Source organism: Rattus rattus, chromosome 8, assembly GCF_011064425.1.
Source record: "Rattus rattus isolate New Zealand chromosome 8, Rrattus_CSIRO_v1, whole genome shotgun sequence".
Taxonomy (NCBI): domain Eukaryota; kingdom Metazoa; phylum Chordata; class Mammalia; order Rodentia; family Muridae; genus Rattus; species Rattus rattus.
The window spans coordinates 38,864,386-38,882,806 of record NC_046161.1 but is presented as its reverse complement, the minus strand read 5'-3'; the positions used below and the strand labels follow the sequence as shown (position 1 = coordinate 38,882,806).

The window sequence follows — 18,421 nt, the reverse complement described above, 5'->3', positions numbered from 1 at the left end:
TTATTATTATTATTATTATTATTATTATTATTATTATTATTATTTGGAGGTCAATTCTAATAAAGCTTCTTTTCCAAGCTGACTTAAGCCCTAAAATCTCTGTTTCTTTTCCAGAGATCACTGTTTTATCCACCAGCCACCTAGGAGGGTTGAGAACTTGTTTAAAGACCAGGCACTAGGGATTTTTCAGTTACATGTACCTGTACCATTCATTTGAAGTGGTTACTTGGATACCTGTCATATAATCTGAATCATTTTGCTCCCAGGATGGTAGTGCTCCCTTGATTAACAGAGAAAGAAACAAATGCCAGGCTCACTTGGAATTTCGTGTCTTCCCTGGTAACTAACAGTTTAAAGCATGGGCCCGAATCCTGAAGTGTCATCTCTGGGATTCCTGAATCTGCTGAGTTGCTGTTTTCCCTGTGCGGAGCAGACAGCACACATCTCAGCAGCCTGGAGCGCCTCCCAGTAAGCAAGGCCAACCTACTATTAAATCAATCGCCTGACTAAGCAGATGGGTTTCTGCCGGTGTAAAAAGGCCACGAGAGAGCTCTGCAAAGTCTGAAGCAAGGCCTACCTGTGGCCCTGTCCTTCCCATCTGCCCTTTCTCCTTTCAGTCTACCAAAAGTCATCACCTGGAAGTAAAACCTAACATTTCCCAGTCCTTTGGGCTGACATGATTTTTGAAAAGAGGAAATAATGTAGAAAGTTGTAGTGTCCTCTCAACTGCTCTGGAACTCACTATTTAGAACAGCTCGAGGAGGAACTTGTGACAATCCTCCTGCCTCTCCCGGTATCATACATCGCACCCAGCTGGAGTCCTGGTTCATTCTCTCTTTTTTTAAGATTTATTTTATGTAAATGAGTGCTCTATTGGTATGTACACCTGCAGGCCAGAAGAGGGCATCAGACCCCATTACAGATGGTTGTGAGTCACCATGTGGTTGCTGGGAATTGAACTCAGAGTCTCTGGAAGAGCAGACAGTGCTCTCAACCGCTGAGCCATCTCTCCAGCCCACAAGTCCTGCTTCTTAAACTTGACTGACAACAGGAATTCTAGAGAGGTTGAGAAAGACAACCAGACATTTCTGAACAGAGCAGAAATTCCAACTATTACTACAGATAAAGGAAGGAAAGTGTGGGTTCAAGTGATACTGGTTTTCCTCTCTCAAGAGGTAGGTCAAAATGAAAGCTACTGTAAGGTCAAGCTGAAATTTCCAATGAGTAGTAATCATTAACTCAGTTTTATATGGCTCATGGTATTTGTTCCTAATGTTCCCTTTGCAGTAGATGTCTTCTCTGATTTCACTTTTGTTTGTTTGTTTGATTTGAGCCTGGGTCTCTCTATGTAGATTGGTCTTGAACTCAGAATCTCCTGCCTCTGCCTCCTACAGGCATAGTAAGATTATAGGTGCCAGCCACATGCCCTATCTAAAGGGAAGTTAGCCTCTGAGGCTATCTGAGCCTCAGTCACTGAGGTACTAACTTATGGTAAGTTTCTTTGATGCAGCCTTTCTCTCTCTCTCTCTCTCTCTCCCTCCCTCCCTCTCTCTCCCTCCCTCTCTCTGCAATGCTGGGGGCAGAACCAAAGGTCTCATGCATATTAGGTCAGGCATCTACCACTGACCTATATCCCAAACCCTATTGTACTATTTTCCATTGAGAGATCTGTATTTACATTTCTTTTTTAATTCCATTTTTATTAAATTGGGTATTTCTTATTTACATTTTGAATGGTATTCCCTTTCCCAGTTTATTGGATATTTCATGTATTTACATTAAAATCATTTCTTTTCATTTTATGTACATTGGTATTGGAGGGTATCAGATTCCCTGAACCTGGAATTACAGACAGTTGTCAGCTGCCATGTGGTTGCTGGCACTTGAACTCTGGTCTGCTGGAAGGGCAACTAGTGCTCTTAACCGCTGAGCCATCTCTCCAGCCCCCCATTGAGACATCTGAAGAGGGGGTCTTACATATCCCAGCTGAGCTGAATTTACTAAGTGGTCCATATGATCAGCCTGACCTTTAACTTCTGATCTTCCCACCTTGTTTCCCCTTTTCCTGAGGGTCGAGTTACAGATGTGTACCACCATACCTACTTTATGTGATGCTCGGGGTCGAACACAGGACTTTGTTTATGCTAAGCAAGCACTTTACCAACTGAGCTAGACTTCAGGCTCCTAAATAACTGAGGTAGGGGTATGGTGACACACCCTTTCAATCCCTGCACTTGAGAGGCAGAGGCAGGAGGACCTCTATGAGTTCAAGGGCAGCCTGGTCTACAGAGGGACTTCTGAGCCAGCCAGTGAGACCCTGTCCCAGAAAACAAAAACAAGAAGAAACACGATAACTGGCAAATCTCTGTGGTATAAGAAACTCCTAAATGCTGTAGGGAATATAGTGACAAGAGTTTAGTTGCTTCCTTCAAAGACCTCTTCAGCATAATTAAAACACATTCATTGAGCATGGGGGAAGAGAGGTGATTAGGACATCATTTCTATTCTGAGTTTCCTGCTTAGTTAAACAAAGCACTCACATAAACACCAAGCGAAACCATAAAGCAGAAAGAAATAAGTACTCAAAAGTCAAGTAATTGGTAGAAGGGAGACGTGGAAACCAGGGAAATCCAGCCAGATCTGGATCAGTACTAAGTATCCAGTCAAAAAGTTGAAGAAACAAACCTAAGATTGTAGAGAACTGACTTTTCTTTTTTTTTCTTTTCTTTTTCTTTTTTTTTGACACAAGGTGTTAATGTACAGCTTTAACTGGCTTAGAACTCACTGTGTAGACCAACAAGTAATAGAGATCAAGGGGTTGGGGATTTAGCTCAGTGGTAGAGCGCTTGCCTAGGAAGCGCAAGGCTCTGGGTTCGGTCCCCAGCTCCGAAAAAAAAAGAACCAAAAAAAAAAAAAAAAGTAATAGAGATCAGCCTGCCTCTGCCCCCTCCCTGACCAAGCTCTGGAACTAAAGGGATATACAACCATGCTTGGCTTTCCTATAGATCCCAGGCTGACCTTGAATTCACAATCCTTACTTAGCCTCCTTAGGGCTGGGTTTACCGGCGAGCCCTCCCACTCACTACCAGAGAATAGAGTTCTTCAGAGATCTAAATGTTCCTGAGAAGGATTCTTGGTAGAGAAGAACCTTACATTTCCTCAATTGCTTGCATTACTCGGTTCCTTGAACATGGTTCTTCTCCCCCCACTGACTCCTTTCTCCTAGGTTATATCCCAGAGTTCTCTCCTTCCTTGGTTCCATGTTTTCTGCTCCTAGATTAAAGATGGAGACTCTAGGGATCTCCATTAGTTTTGGAGCTCGCCGTGTACGGTTACAGTCACAGCAATGTTGCCTCACCATCTCACCTCTGTCTATCACCCCTTGCAGTAAAATCAGGCTACCTCAGGCTGCAGAACCTTTCCTCTTCTAGGTCAGACAGCTCTGTTGCTGACGGCCATTTTTTTTTTCTTTTTTCTTTTTTTCGGAGCTGGGGACCGAACCCAGAGCCTTGTGCGTGCTAGGCAAGCGCTCTACCGCTGAGCTAAATCCCCAACCCCGACGGCCATTTTTTTTAACCTACCTTTAAAACCCTAGATCTTGTAAAGTCTAATGTTTACTTTCATAGGCTTGTTCCTTAGACAAATGGATTTGAACGATGTTTAACATCTTTCTCATCCTATCTCGTATGTAGAAGAAATTGTGTCAGAGACCTCATCATATGTCTCTAGGGAAATAGAATTCCACCTAATGTTTTTTATAGATACCTTCCCCTGTCCTCAAGAAGCAAAGATGAGCTCCAATCATATAAGGATCTACAGGAAAGGGTACATCCAGAGCTTGTCCGTTGTGCGGTCTTCCTAGAACACCATTTCCTTGGAGTTGGCTGGGACATCACACATTTGGTTTGTGGGGTGGGGCTTGCTTGTGATAAGGTCTAACCCAGGTTGGTTTCAAACTCCTTGGCAAAGGGTTCATCCTGTTTCAGCTTCCTAAGCAGCCAGGACTAGAGTCAGGTGGCACTACACGGGATGCCACATATTTGGATGAGAGTCTTTTGACCAAATCTATTGATAGTCCAGTGCTACAATGCCAGCTCCCTTTTCATTACCATCCCTTCTACACGTGCTCCACAGGCAGGAGCTGTTACTATGGAAATGTATTATTTTTAAAAACAGACTCAGCCTAGGGCTTGGGAAATATCTCGAGAACAAACCCACGCAAGCAAGGAGGTTAATAGGGGGGGTTCCTGAATCCTAGCTCCAGGGGGAAGGAGGATGATGATAGTGTTCTAGTCTCAACCTTTACCAGGTTTGGCTTCATTTTTCTCGCCGTTGATATTAACTGGATTTTGGCAAGCACCTCTATCTGGGAGGGATATCTTACCCACTCCTTACCCTGTGCCTAGCCTCATCCAAGGAGTAAGATCAGAAGCTGCTGAGCCAGGAGGTGTTGAGAGTGAGTGGTGATTTCCACAGGGACTAACTCACTTTTAACCTGCAGGCGTCCAACCATAGCAATCTAAGAAACGCAGGGGAAAACGGGCGGTATCTCAGATAAGTGAAGTTCCCTTGCCTGGTACTGAAGGGGTGCACAGGGGTTTCAGGACCGGGCGGTACAGTTAAAGACTCCGCCTATTCTCATCCCGGAATCCTCTACGTGTGCAGCTCAACCCTCCCCCACTTCACCCTCCTCTAGCTCTGAGCGGCGGGTTAGCTCGGCCCCGCCCGGTGAGGGCGCGGCTCCTTTAAGGGCGGGTGGGGGCGGGGCGCCGGTGGTGTTGTCAGTGTCAGTTCTGCGCACGCAGCCCTCCCGGAGCCGGTGCCGGCCCGCGAGCCCCGGTGTCTCCGCAGACTGGTCTCTGCCGGTGTCCGGCGGGGGCCCAAGCCGTGGGAGGAGTCGGGTGCTAGCTGGAGTCTAGCTGGGGTCACATCGCCGGTGTCAGGGACCCGGATCTCCGGCTACGGAGACAGAGCCCGAGCGTCGCGACCCCGGAGAACCTCTTCTCTATCGGTGGCACCCACTGGTCCTAGGATCTCGGCGGCGCCGGAGAGTCCCGGAGCCCGCGCTCTCAGCCCCGGGGGAGCTCGCCCACGCCCCACGGTCCATCCGGGCCATGCTCCCCCGGGGCAGCGACTGAGCCCGAGCCGGGACCAGAGCCCGCGGGAGCATGGATCCAGACTGGGGGCAGCGGGATGTGGGCTGGGCGGCCCTGCTGGTCCTCTTCGCCGCCTCGCTGCTCACGGTATTGGGCTGGTTGCTGCAGTATGCCCGGGGTTTGTGGCTGTCGCGAGCCGGTGGGGGCCGAGACTCTCGACCCGCCTCAGCTGCCGAGCCCGGGGGTTCATTGCGCGAGCTGGGTGTGTGGCGTTCGCTGCTGCGTTTGCGGGCGACCCGGAGCAGCGCCCCCGAGGAAGCCGGCGTACGGGGCCTCCTGGCTTCGCTCTTTGCCTTCAAGTCTTTCCGGGAGAACTGGCAACGGGCTTGGGTGCGAGCCTTGAATGAGCAGGCCTGCAGGGACGGGGTGAGTTGCACTTAGCCCCTGTGTCGTCCCCTTCTGCTTTGCCTTCTAGGGAAGAGCTTGCTCATGTTAGGAGGGCTGGATTAGGGCTGGGGATCAACCGGAGAGCCCCACAGCTTTCTCTTTCAGAGCAGAGAAGAGCGTGCAGGTTAGACTGGGGCTTGTAAAGAAGTCCAGTTATGTACCAGATTTTCTATTTTTATGGACATGGTACTCTGGTTCTAAACCCAGCACAAGTTACTGTTCTCATAGCAACGCTAATCCGTGTGCCTAAGGGCACTTCCGCCTAGACTGGGCTGGTTGGGCCAAGGGAGACAGGTGCACCTGCAGAAGGAATTTGCCTGGTCCTCATGCCACCACACCCAGTTAAGATTTCAGGCTCCCAAACCCTGGTGGTCAGGTAGAGCCCCTAAGGTAACTGAATCATCCCTCCATATTCCAATAATTCCAGTACCACAGTCCTCCAGACCAGCCTGCAGTCTAATGTTGAAGGGAAAGTTGTTCAGTTAAAGGGCATATTTATTGATAGCCTGCATCTTTTCTAATGAATGAACTTGGGCTGCCCCTTAAGGGTCGGTCAGAGACCAGCTGAGTCTACCTCCACCCATTGCACCATGGGCATCTGGTCTCCCAGGAAGTGGGCAGGAAACAGAGTCATGAGACCGAGGTTGGTTGGAAGGCAGGTCCCTTTTCTGGACCATCTCTCTTCCTGGCCCTCAGTCTGTCAGCTCCTTGCGCTGAGGTCTTTCTCTGATTCCAGCCATAAGAGCTTAGAGGCTTTTGCCCTATTAATCCAGATGCTTGGAAACTGAAGTGGCCCCAAGAAGTTCTCCTGTTTCCTCTTCCCAGCTGGTCAGCTGGAAGCCAGATGACATCTGTCAGTTTATACATTGAACCTACTCCTTAAACTTGGCAACCTACTCCTTAAACTTGGCTGTCCCTGTACCTTGTCCCTGGGTCAGAGGCAACTCCCTGGGACAGCTGACTCAGCTGGACATTGGCCTCTCTTGCAGGGGGAGGAGAGAGAGAGAGAGAGAGAGAGAGAGAGAGAGAGAGAGAGATTGATTGATTCATCTCTCCAATTGGCATGACTTTTGAAGAAGACAGCTACTACGGCAGGGAAGTTGTCTTCCCCTAGTTTGCTAGGGAAAGTGAATGCGCTCTTTGAAGTTTGTTTCTCTATGTCAAGCCTGAAGGACATATTGCCAGCACAGGCTGTGCCCCCTCCTCAGTTCTTCTATCCTGCTTTCCACTGCTGTAGAAGAATTAGGGAGGGGCTCTTTTGAGAGCTAAGCTAATCGGCTTTCTGCTCCCTAATACTCCTGCTGTTCACCGGAAGGAGTTATCTAGGCCTGGGACCCCTGAGCCCTCTCTCTGAGCTTGCTTCTTCTGATGAAGTTCCCCGGAGAAGGAATAAGTTAGTCTTTATTTCTTTTTTTTTTTTTCTTTTTTTTTTTCTTTTTTTCGGAGCTGGGGACCGAACCCAGGGCCTTGCGCTTGCTAGGCAAGCGCTCTACCCCTGAGCTAAATCCCCAACCCCTAGTCTTTATTTCTAAGAACTTAGGCAGAATGATAGGGCACCTCTGACCATTCACGTCCTGTTTATTTGGGAAAAGTCTTAGCCCTATTTCTCTATCTTACTTTATAGCAAATGACACAGCCAGTTCACCCTCAGCCTTGCCCAGCTGCAGATAGCAGTGAACATGTCATTTTTGTTGTTGTTGTCATTGTTGTTGTCATTTACTTTTATTTGTGATAAGAATGAATGGTTAAGGGGAGGGGTGAAGAGAGAAGCAGGGAAAGCAGAGTTGTTCCTGGATTTGAAGAGTTATCCAAGGTTCAAGGCAAGCTGGCCTCCAAGGTATTCTAGCTTCCAGGTTCTCAGCAACCCCTAGAAGCTGCAGATCCCTGGAGATAGTGGGGCTGGAGGGAAAATCTTCTGTTCTAAAGTGTTGAAACTAGGAGGGGCCAGAGGACAGCCTGTAGCTGAGGCCTCTGCAGTGCTAGAATCCAGCCAGCAATTGGGCAGACCAACCCTGCAGGGGACAGCTCCAGAGACTTGATCTTGTGCCCGCCCACATTACTTCCTCAGAGCTCCATCCAAATCGCCTTTGAGGAGATACCCCAACTCCCACCAAGAGCCAGCATTAGTCATGTGACCTGCGTTGACCAATCAGAGCGTACCATGGTAAGGGTCTGGTGGGCACTACCAGATGGGGTAGGAGGGGCTGACCCTGACCCTAAGGTTTCCCTTAGTTGGAGGGTTCTTAATTTGGAGTTTCTGTGTGCCTTAAGGACCTAAGGATTTGTTTCAGGAGGTCTGAGAATCTCACTGACGTGACAGGCAAAGTGTTTGTGCGTGTATGCGTGTGTGCATTTTTCTAGAGAGAGAAGGGTTTTGTTTTGAGACAGGGTTTCTCTGTGTAGTCCTGCCTATCCTAGAACTCCCTTTGTAGACCAGGCTAGCCTCAAATTCAGAGATCTGCCTGCTTCAGCCTCTGGAGTACTGGGATTAAAGGCACGAGCCACCACCACCTGGCTGAGTGTTTTGCTTTTGTCTAATTCATTGAGAAGCTTAGGGCCCCCAAAAGGACCTCCCAAGGACAACAGAAGTGGGAAAGGGTCTACTGAACCATTGTAGCGCAGGGCAGAGCAAGGTGGGTGTCCTCCTCGATGCCTGGCACATCTCCCTGTTTCAGGTGCTGCACTGCCAGCTGGCTGCTGAGGAGGTGCGCTTCCCCATCTCCGTGACCCAGCAGTCCCCCGCTGCCGTCTCCATGGAGACCTACCACGTCACTCTGACACTGCCACCAACACAGGTGGAGGGAAACGTGGGGAACTGATTTGGGCAGAGGGCAGTTGAGTTGGCCCAGCATTCCCTCTCTAGTTCCTCTGTGCCATGGAACTTGGGAAGGAAGGGTCCTGAGGTGTTAGCAGGGGGGCCTGGGAAGAATGGGGTAGGTCACACTAACCCTTCTGTTCTTGTCTCTAGTTGGAAGTCAGCCTTGAGGAAATCCCTGATGAGGGGCTGCTGGTGTCCTGGGCCTTCACGGACCGCCCAGATCTCAGCCTAAAGGTGCTTCCCAAGTCTCAGACTAGGGAGGTAAGAAGGGGGCAGCAGGGGAGAGACTGAACCAGCAATGGAGCAGGGCAGAGGCTCCACCTCTTCTCCTCTCTGCAGAGAGATGAGGAACAACCAGAGCTTTCAACAGTTGAGGAACTGGTCAAGGACGCTATCGTCAGCACTCAGCCCGCCATGATGGTCAACCTCAGGGCCTGCTCTGCCCCAGGAGGCCTGGTGAGTGCACACCCAAAGGGAAAGGTCTGCTTGTAGCCCATCTCCAGGATACTATATGAGGATTATTTCTCTTTTTCCCTCCTTCTGCTCTTAGGTACCCAGTGAGAAGCCACCCACGATGTCCCAGGCCCAGCCATCCATCCCCAGACCTACCCGACTATTCTTACGGCAGCTTCGAGCATCTCACCTGGGAAGTGAGCTAGGAGGTGAGAATTTCATTGCTCTTGCCCTTCCCCTCTACCCAGGACATAGCTTCTCTGTTCCCCGGACTTGTGTCCCTTCCGTCCAAGCATCCTCTAAGTTCTGTTTCCTTACAGGTACTGAGGAACTGTGCTGTGCCGCTGAGCTTGACAACCCCATGCAACAGAAGTGGACCAAACCCACGAGGGCTGGCTCTGAGGTGGAATGGGCAGAGGATTTAGCTCTGTAAGTCACACTCTGTCCCCATGGGCAGTCAGGATGAAGAAACCTTTCCAGGCTAGTCTTGGCGTGAGTTAGCCAGCCCTGCTTTCGGTAGCCTGTAGTGTGGACCTCCACTGTATGCTAGGCCCTGGGGACATAGACAAGGAATACATACAGCCCTACCTCCTGGTGGATCACAGGCCTGAGGCAGAGACAGATGTACCTAGGGAAGACGGGACAGATTTGCCAGTTGAGGTTCATGCACAGCATGCCATGGGGGTGCTTTGGGAGAGGAGATGAATTCTCATAATGGAATAAAGATCTGATGACTCTTCATGGAAGAAGTCTATTTAAACCACACCTTCAAGCAAGAGTAGCATTGCAACAGAATGTGAGAATCTTCTTGACAGTGAGAAATGCTTGAAAAAAAAAACAAAAACAAAAACAAAAACCCAGGATGGCAGCTTCAACCTGAGATAGACGTCTGACAGTGGAAGAATGTTAGGGATGTGCATACCTGGTTAAGGAAAGTAATTTCCTCTCATGGTTTGGTCCATAATCCCAGGAAGGTGGACAAGTCAGAGTCCTGGTGCTATCGTATAACCCACATCTCTTTGACTGACGTGGGGGCTCAGTGTTCTATGCTCCTTACCTGACCTATCCGTCCTCTTTTGACCTTCAGGGATCTGGGTCCCCAGAGCCGGGAGCTGACCCTCAAAGTGCTCAGGAGCAGCAGTTGTGGAGATGGTGAGCAGGGGACAGAAGGACACTTTGGAGCGGGTGCTGAACAGGTCCTGCTCCTGGGCCTGCCTCACAGTATCACTCTTGCCTCCAGCTGAACTCCTTGGCCAAGCCACACTGCCTGTGGGCTCACCTTCCAAACCACTGTCACGGAGGCAAGTGTGTCCACTGACTCCAGGGCCCGGGAAATCCCTGAGCCCAGCGGCCATCGTGACAGCGGAGGTAAGAAGGCAACCGCTTTGGGGAGATGGATGGACCTAAACTGGGAAGTCTCTGAGATCCTGACCCTTGTTCTCTCCTCACTGTTTGGCAGCTACACTATGAGCAGGGCTCTCCTCGGAATCTGGGCACGCCCACCTCTTCCACCCCTCGCCCCAGCATTACACCCACCAAGAAGATTGAGTTGGACCGGACCATCATGCCTGATGGCACAATCGTCACCACTGTCACTACTGTGCAGTCCCGCCCCCGTGTAGATGGCAAACTAGGTAAAAGGGAGTAGCTCTTGTCAAGACCTCAGAGTAGAACCCATTGCCTGACAGGGGAGGGGAGGAAAGCCTTAATGCCAGCACGTCTTCCTGATGTCCTGTTCTGATCCATCTGCATCATCCTCATCCTTGTCTCTCACACTTCTTGCACCTCACCATTCCTCCAACCGTCCTCTCTCCGTCTAGCCCTTTGGAATCTTCTATCCTCTCCTCCTGCCCTAAATTGCTTTCTGTCTTTCCATGGGTCTCTTTCCTTCTTTGACTCTAACCCCAGCTGGCTAATTGTCCCACCCTACAGTGGTCCCTGGCTTCTTCTAGCAAACCCACTGTCTTTTGTGGCCTTACATCACTCGTTCCATCTTTGGGGATCCCATGGCAATTTGTCTATCTCCAGGGTCCCCTAAACATTCTCCATTCACATTTGCTATCTCCCTAGACCCTCCAGTGGGCCCCATGGCACTTCCCCACACTGTCATCTTTTTAATCACCCTTGTGATTAATCCCCCTTAATCATCTTTGCCCTCTGAGTCAACCGAAGTCTGCATCTCGATAGAGATAGTAGGGGTGGGGCCGTTCCAAAGCACCTCCCAGCTCACTGACCCTCCCCCACCCAGCAGACTCCCCCTCCCGCTCCCCGTCCAAGGTGGAGGTGACTGAGAAGATGACAACTGTGCTGAGTGAGAGCAGCGGCACCAGCAATGCCTCCCACAGTAGCAGCCGTGAGTGGGGAAGGGGAATGAGTGCGCATTGGTGGCTCTAAGGTCTCTGTAGTCAAGAACTACTTTGGGTGGTGCAAGAAGGGTTCGAACCCAAGAAGGAGCCAGGTGGAAGTGAAGCCACGGATCCTCTGTATCCCCCAGCAGGGGAGAGCCACCTTTCCAATGGCTTGGATCCAGTAGCAGAGACAGCAATCCGCCAGCTGACGGAGCCCAGTGGGCGGGCAGCCAAGAAGACACCCACCAAGCGCAGCACGCTCATCATCTCTGGTGTTTCCAAGGTAACAGAGCTCTGGGGAGAGAGCTAAAATGGGGAGAAGGCCCTCATGGGTCATTCTTGCCCATTAAAACCTGTCCCTCCTGGCAGGTGCCCATCGCTCAGGACGAGTTGGCACTCTCCTTGGGTTATGCGGCATCTCTGGAAGCCTCCATGCAAGATGATGCAGGAACCAGTGGTGGTCCTTCATCACCTCCCTCAGACCCCTCAGCCACATCCCCAGGACCCGTTGATGCTCTCTCCAGTCCCACAAGTGTCCAGGAAGCAGACGAGACAACACGTTCAGACATTTCTGAGAGGCCGTCGGTGGATGATGTTGAGTCAGAAACAGGGTCTACTGGTGCCCTGGAGACCCGAAGCCTCAAGGATCACAAAGGTGGGGAGGAACAGACAAGTCATCCCAATTACTGCTTTGTGAGGAGGCAGGGCTGAGACAGAGTCTGACCTGGAATGTAATGTATAGCCCAAGCTAGCCTCAAATTTATAATCTTCTGCCTCAGTTTCCCTAGTGCTAAATTCTAGGCATGGGCCTCCTCCATACTCAGCAGTTTACTGCTTTTTTTTTTTTTTTTTGTACTGTATTGTAACTTTATTCCTACCAGACAACTCCAGTCAAGCAAACTCCAGTAGATGGGGGAGAGTTGGTGCTTCAGTTCCAAGCTTGGACAACAAACTGGAGTGACAGCAAGGGGAGTCAACATATTTCCCTTTCTTCCTGAGCTAAACGGCTTGCTTGCTTTCACTGTTTTTGTTGTTTGAAGATATCTCATTGTAGTCCAGGCTGGCTCAAACCTGCCATATACATCTAGAGTTGGCGGTAAATGTCTGATTATCAAGCCTTTACTACCCAATTGTAAGGATTATAGACATGCAACAACATTTTAAAAATGATTACACTTATTTATTTGTGTGTGTGTACGTGTGTACGTGTGTACGTGTGTATGTGTGTACGTGTACGTACATGTACCAGCCACAGCACACAACCAGAAAACAATTTGTAGGAGTTGTTTTTCCTTCCACCATGTGGGTCCCAGGGACTGAACTGAACTTGTCACATTTGGCAGCAAACCCTTTTTACCTGTTGAGATACCTTTTTTTTTTTTTTTTTTTAAGATTTATTTATTTATTTATTTATTTAATGTATGTGAGGACATTATGCTTTCTTCAGTCACACCAGAAGAGGGCATCGGATTCCATTACAGGTGGTTGTGAACCACCTTGTGGTTGCTGGGAATTGAACTCAGGACCTCTGGCAGAGCAGTCTTAACCGCTGAGCCCACCTCTCCAGCCCCCTGTTGAGACATCTTTAACAATCTTTCTAAATTGTGCGTGAGTCTTTTGTCTACATGTACGTCACATGTGTGCCTGGTGCCAAGGAGGTGGGAAGAGATTGTTGGAGCCCTTTGAACTGGAGTTATAGACATTTATGAGCTGCCATGTGAATGCTGGGAATCAAACCGTGATCCTCTGGATGTGCTCAGCACAGTGCTCTTAACCACCGAGCCCTCTCCCCCAGCCTCCTGCTGAGTTATGTGCTAACTCTTGCTAAGGTTTTGATGTTTTGGTTTGGGGACAGGGTTTCACACTATACCCAAAGTTAGCTTAGAACTCACTGTTTTTTCCCCCCTCTTCTACTCTGTACCCCCAGTTGCATGGATACAAAAAATTCTATTCCATGCCAATCTTAACATTGTTCCCCTGAGCTTGGCAGGGTGGTGCACGCCTTTCATCCCAGCACTCAGGAGGCAGAGACAGGTAGATCTGTGAGTTCAAAGCCAGCCTGGGGAAAGCCAGTTTCAAAAAAGCAGAGATAAAAAGAGAAAAGATTGTTCCTTTGAGCCGAGTGGCAATACCTGAATTCCCAGCACTTGGGAGGCTGAGGCCGGATTTCGAGAAGGCGAGTTTACAGGTCACATGTTGAGACTGTCAAAGAAGGAAAGTGGGAAGGAAGGGAGAAAGCTTGTCGTTCTCCCTCTGGCTGTGACTCAGGTCGCAAACAGCTTTTCCAACTTCAAAGACTTTGCTGCCTTCCATCTTACCCACTGACCGATGACCCTGTCAGCTGTAGTCTATTTATGATTTAAAAGCTGGTGTTGTAGTGCACACTCTAATCTCAGTACTTGAGAGTCTGCTGCAAGAGGATAGCTGTGAGTTTAAGTTCAGCTTGGGTTATGAGTTCAAGACCAGCCCTGGCTATGAATCCAGATTCTGCCTCAAACAGAACTAACAGAACAGAATCTCCATCTGTGGCTTGCAGCACTTGAGATAATCCTGCTGTGTGAGCACCTTCCTCTCTCTATTCCCCGGAATTCCGTCTTTGAGGTTTCCAGACTCCCCACTGCTCACACCCTGGAATGTAGTATGTTAACCCACCTTTCCTTGTAAGATTTATAGGCTTTAGAGAACACCCTCTGTGTAGCCTTTGTCTTCCCACTGAAAGGAGGCTCAGTCGCTGAGAGTCCTCCGGGAGCAGTCCAACCCTTGCTGTTCCTCCAGGGGATGTGGTCAGAGGTGCACAGATCCCTCCCCTAGGACTGTGTTCCTTCCTCAGGATGGGTGAAGCTCGCGTGCGCTTTCCACCGCCTTTCCTGAGAAAGGCAGGCATTAGGCAAGACACAGTTTCCAGTCTTCATCTTTTGTACTAACCTCCTAAGTCTTTTCTCCACCCTCACCCCAGTCCTCTGCCCCTCCGTCCACCTCAGTTTCCCTTCTTCCCTACAGTGAGTTTCCTGCGAAGTGGCACTAAGCTCATCTTCCGCCGGCGGCCCCGACAGAAGGAAGCGGGTCTGAGCCAGTCGCACGATGACCTGTCCAACACAACAGCCACACCTAGTGTCCGGAAGAAGGCTGGCAGCTTTTCCCGTCGCCTTATCAAGCGTTTTTCCTTCAAGTCCAAACCCAAGGCCAATGGCAACCCTAGCCCCCAGCTCTGAGAGCCCCTGAACTAGGAGAGGGCAAGAGTTCTCTTAGTTTGTCCCCCACATCCCCTTCTGTACCCCTTCCTGGATCCCCAGTGCTGGGACCAGGAAAGCCCTTGGGTTATAGGAAACCCCAGCACTCTGGGCTGTGGGGTAAGCGGGAAGGGTGTCTCACATGGGAAGCATTTGAGAGGCAACAGTTGTTGCTGTGGACATAGGAGAGTTTGGCAGCTGAGAGTAAGGGGCAGGCTCTGTCTCTCTTGTGTGGACATTCTTCAGAAGCCTCTGCAGTCTGCTGGTACTGCCCCCAGAGGGGAGTCCAGAGCACTCTCCTCAGCAGATCCTTCTCCCTTATTTATTCTCTTTTCTATTTATATGTGTGGTCTAGAGCCCTTGGCAAACAGATGATAGAGGGCATCTCTCCCAGGTGACCCTTTTCTGTCCCAGGAGGGTAAGGCAATTCCCAGGACAGGTTTCTACACCTCCCTTGGGAGTCCTCTTTTAGACCAGCACCGATGTCTGTCTGCCTTCAGAAGACATTGGCAGATCATAGGAAGCCGGCCTAGTGCCCGGGATGGGGGGCAGGCACTCCCCACCTCCCTACCTCCCACACGCACCTCGTCTCTCCTTCCCCTTTATTACCATTTTGTACTTGATACCTTCTCCATGAGCAGTGGCGCAGTTGGAAGGAAGGAGCCAGGAAGCTGGGAGCAAGCCTTCCTTCCCTAGAGAGATGGCTTTAGGAGCTTTAGACAGTACGGTCATAAAGCAAGGTTGCACCTCTGTATGTTGGGAGATGATGATGATGATGTCCATTGCTGTGTGATGGCTTGGAATTTAATTTATTTAATTAAAATCAAATTGGAATTTACAAACGGGAATGGCTGTTTATCTTCTGAAAAGCAAACAGGCCCAGAGGCTGTGGTGTTGATAGAGTGGGCAGCTCGCTGACTGTGACCCAGGCAGTCAGGTGGGACAGATGTCCTTGAACACAAGGACACATGTAGAGAGGTTTGAGTGATGACACTCTGTAAAGTCAAGTCGCTGCAAAAAAGCCAATCGTCTCTTCTCTTCACTCCTCGCCCAAAGGCTGTTCTTTTCTAGGCCGGAACACCATTCAGAATGTGGACTCAGGCTGCCCTGTTCTGATCTGAGACCCAGCTCCGCTGACTAGTTGGTTACCTTTGTGACATGGGCACATACAGAAGCTCAGTTATTTTTGTTTTTAATCCAGAGCCTCACCTATGTTGTCCTAGCTGGCTTGGAACTCCTTAAGTAGACCAGGCTGGCCTTGAACTCAGAGATTTCCCTGCTTCTCCCTCCGGAGTGCTTGGACACCACACCTGGCAGTGAGGAACCTGGCTGTTACTTGTCTTGAGGTTTTGGTTTGTTTGTTTGTTTGTTTGTTTGTTTTTCCTGTAAAATGGGGACCAGGGGCTGGGGACATCGCTCCAAGGTAGAGCACTGCCCTAGCATACCCAAGGCCCTGGGTTTTGTCTCTAGCAATATTTAATAGAAAGGATGGAGCCAGGTGTGGTGACTGACACAGTCCTCTGGGACTCAGAAGCAGAAGGGTCTGTGAGTTCCAGGCTAGTCAGGACTACAGTGAGACCCTGTGCAAAACAACCAAACAGACGTGCTATTCCTAGTATAGGTGAGTTTTAGGTACCACAGGTATGTTTGTTTTCCTGTCCTTTGATCCTACAGGTTGATCCTACAGGATCGAACCAGGTAGGCTGCCGTAGGAGGTTAGGCAGAAGGCAGGACCAGTAGGCAGGAAACTACTAGGTCTGTCACAAATATCTCTATCTGGCCCAAGCTGCTACTTCTTTCTGGACCCCAGTTTCTTCAGTTCTAAAATGAAAATGGTTTGGGATAGTCAGGTCATGTCTGAACTCCAGCCTTGAAGTATAATTTACTTGGACTTAGCTTGTGAATAGACAGCATGTTGTTGTTGTTGTTGTTTTCTGATATAAAGTCATGCTGTGGGGCTGGAGAAATGGTTCAGTGGTTAAGAGCACTGACTGCTTTTCCAGAGGACCTGAGTTCAATTCCCAGCAGCCACATGGTGGCTCACAACCATCTCTTATAGGCTCCCATGCCTTCTTCTGGTGTGTCTGAAGACAGCTAACATGTACTCAGTGTACTCAAATACATGAAGTAAATAAGTAAATCTTTTTAAAAAAAGAAAGAAACTTTAAAGTCTTGCTGTGGCCCAGGCTGGCCTTAAACTTTCCCAGTGCTGAGATTATAGGTCACACTTGGACATCACACTTGGCTGTTAGTTGTCTTGAGATCTGTTTCTTATGTGTTTGATAATTGAAATAGAATTCAGGGCCTCATACATGTAACTTGTTCCACTGAGATGCATCCCAGATCCTCTCTTTCCCTTTTATAGATAGGATCTCACTAAATTAGCCAGATAGACCTTGACATTCTTTATAGCTCAGACGGACCTTGAATGTAAAATCCTCCCATATTTACCTGTCAAGTGTTGGGATTAAAGATGAGCTCTAACAGCCTGGCGGTGGCATGGTGGTGGTGGCAGGGGTGACTTCAGCACGGGCTTTTTTAATCCCAGCTCTTGGGAAGCAGAGGCAGGCAGATCTCTTGAGTTTGAGGACAGCCTGGTTTACAAAGAAAATTCCTTAACAGCCAGGAATACACAGAGAAACCCTGTCTCAAACAATATAAAACAAAACTAAAACAGCAAAAACCAACAACAAAAAATTAGAGCGTTCTATTTTGTTTCACAGAGTTCATACCCTTTAATAAAGACAAATGGTGTTTGGAAGGGGCAGCGTTTTAGAAAACAATCCCAGAATATGTCTGGATAACCCAGCCCGAATTGTGAAAGAGAACTGTACTAGTCAACAAAACACTGCCTTGAAGTCTGGACTTTATAACCCAGGTGGTGATGGTGGTCCACGCCTTTAATCCCGGCACTCTAGAAACAAGGATGGGTGGAGCTGAAGAGAAGACTCAGCTAAAAAGAACACTTGCTCCTTTTGCAGAGGAACCTGGCTCAGTTACCATGGCACTCACCTGGCATCCACAGCCGTAACTCCCAATTACAGGGAGGATCTGATGCTCTCCTTTGGCCTCTGCAGGCAGAGCACACATAGGCTGTCCCTACATACACACATGCAAACACTGAAGTAAATCTTAGTTGTAGTGGCACATTCCTTTAATCCCAGCCTTCGGAAGGCAGAGGCAGGCAGGTCTCTGTGAGTTCAAGGCCAGCCTGGTCTACACGGGACTAGAGGGGTGAAGCATCATGACTACAGCTACATTCTTTTTTACTTTGGAGATCAAGTCTCATGATGTTGTCTTTGGAATCTTCCTGCCCCCGCAGTGGCAGGAGACCTGGGTTTACAGGCCTGTGAACACCTGACCTATTTTTATGTTGTCTTTAAACATTTGTTTACATAGGCCACACCCAAAATGATTTTGGAGGAAGTGTCTTGCAACCCAGGCTGTCTTGTCACTTACTATACAGTCCCCGCTCCTGGAAACTGACCTCAAGTTTATGGTCTTCCTTCCTGCCTCCACTTCCCCAGCCTTGGGAGTACAAGTGTGCATGCGTCATCACGCCAAGCTGAACGTGGTGGCTGGCTTTACTTTGTTTTTGTTTTCTGAGGGGAGGTCTCACTGTGCAACCTTGGCTGGCTTAGGACTCCCCATGTAGACCAGATTGGCCTTAAACTCAGAGATCCACCTGCCACTTCCTCCTGAGTGCTAGGAGTAAAGTTATGTGCTGCTGTTCATGGCATTTTTTTTTTTTTGGTTCTTTTTTTCGGAGCTGGGGACCGAACCCAGGGCCTTGTGCTTCCTAGGCAAGCGCTCTACCACTGAGCTAAATCCTCAACCCCTGTTCATGGCATTTTTAAATACCTACTGAGTTTCCCTCACCGGATTATGTGACTGTGACTTGTTCATAAAAATGAAGAAATGGGCATAACTGTTCTTCCTCACTGGGTAGTGTGGAATGCAGAGTAGAAAGCATGAATAAAATATACCATAATAAGGAGAGTCAATTCTCAGGGAAGGGACTGTCCCCAT

General features: G+C 49.2%; 1 protein-coding gene across 5 annotated transcripts; it reads left to right on the top strand.

Moving 5' to 3' along the window:
* The first annotated feature begins 4,759 nt into the window (after positions 1-4,759).
* On the top strand, positions 4,760-15,234 carry C2cd2l (C2CD2 like). Of its 5 annotated transcripts, none has more exons than XM_032909629.1 (14): positions 4,760-5,522; positions 7,612-7,707; positions 8,219-8,338; positions 8,512-8,622; positions 8,701-8,817; positions 8,912-9,023; positions 9,135-9,243; positions 9,902-9,966; positions 10,055-10,182; positions 10,274-10,448; positions 11,063-11,167; positions 11,309-11,445; positions 11,532-11,817; positions 12,044-12,341. In XM_032909629.1, the coding sequence occupies exons 1-14, from the start codon at positions 5,169-5,171 to the stop codon at positions 12,121-12,123; spliced, it is 1,995 nt and encodes a 664-aa protein (XP_032765520.1). In that variant the 5' UTR covers positions 4,760-5,168; the 3' UTR covers positions 12,124-12,341. The 5 variants fall into 5 exon arrangements, with proteins under 5 accessions (XP_032765520.1, XP_032765518.1, XP_032765515.1 ...); XM_032909627.1 differs by lacking the exon at positions 12,044-12,341 and adding an exon at positions 14,163-15,234 and having other exon boundaries at positions 4,763-5,522; positions 11,066-11,167; XM_032909624.1 differs by lacking the exon at positions 12,044-12,341 and adding an exon at positions 14,163-15,234 and having other exon boundaries at positions 4,763-5,522.
* Positions 15,235-18,421: the final 3,187 nt, after the last annotated feature.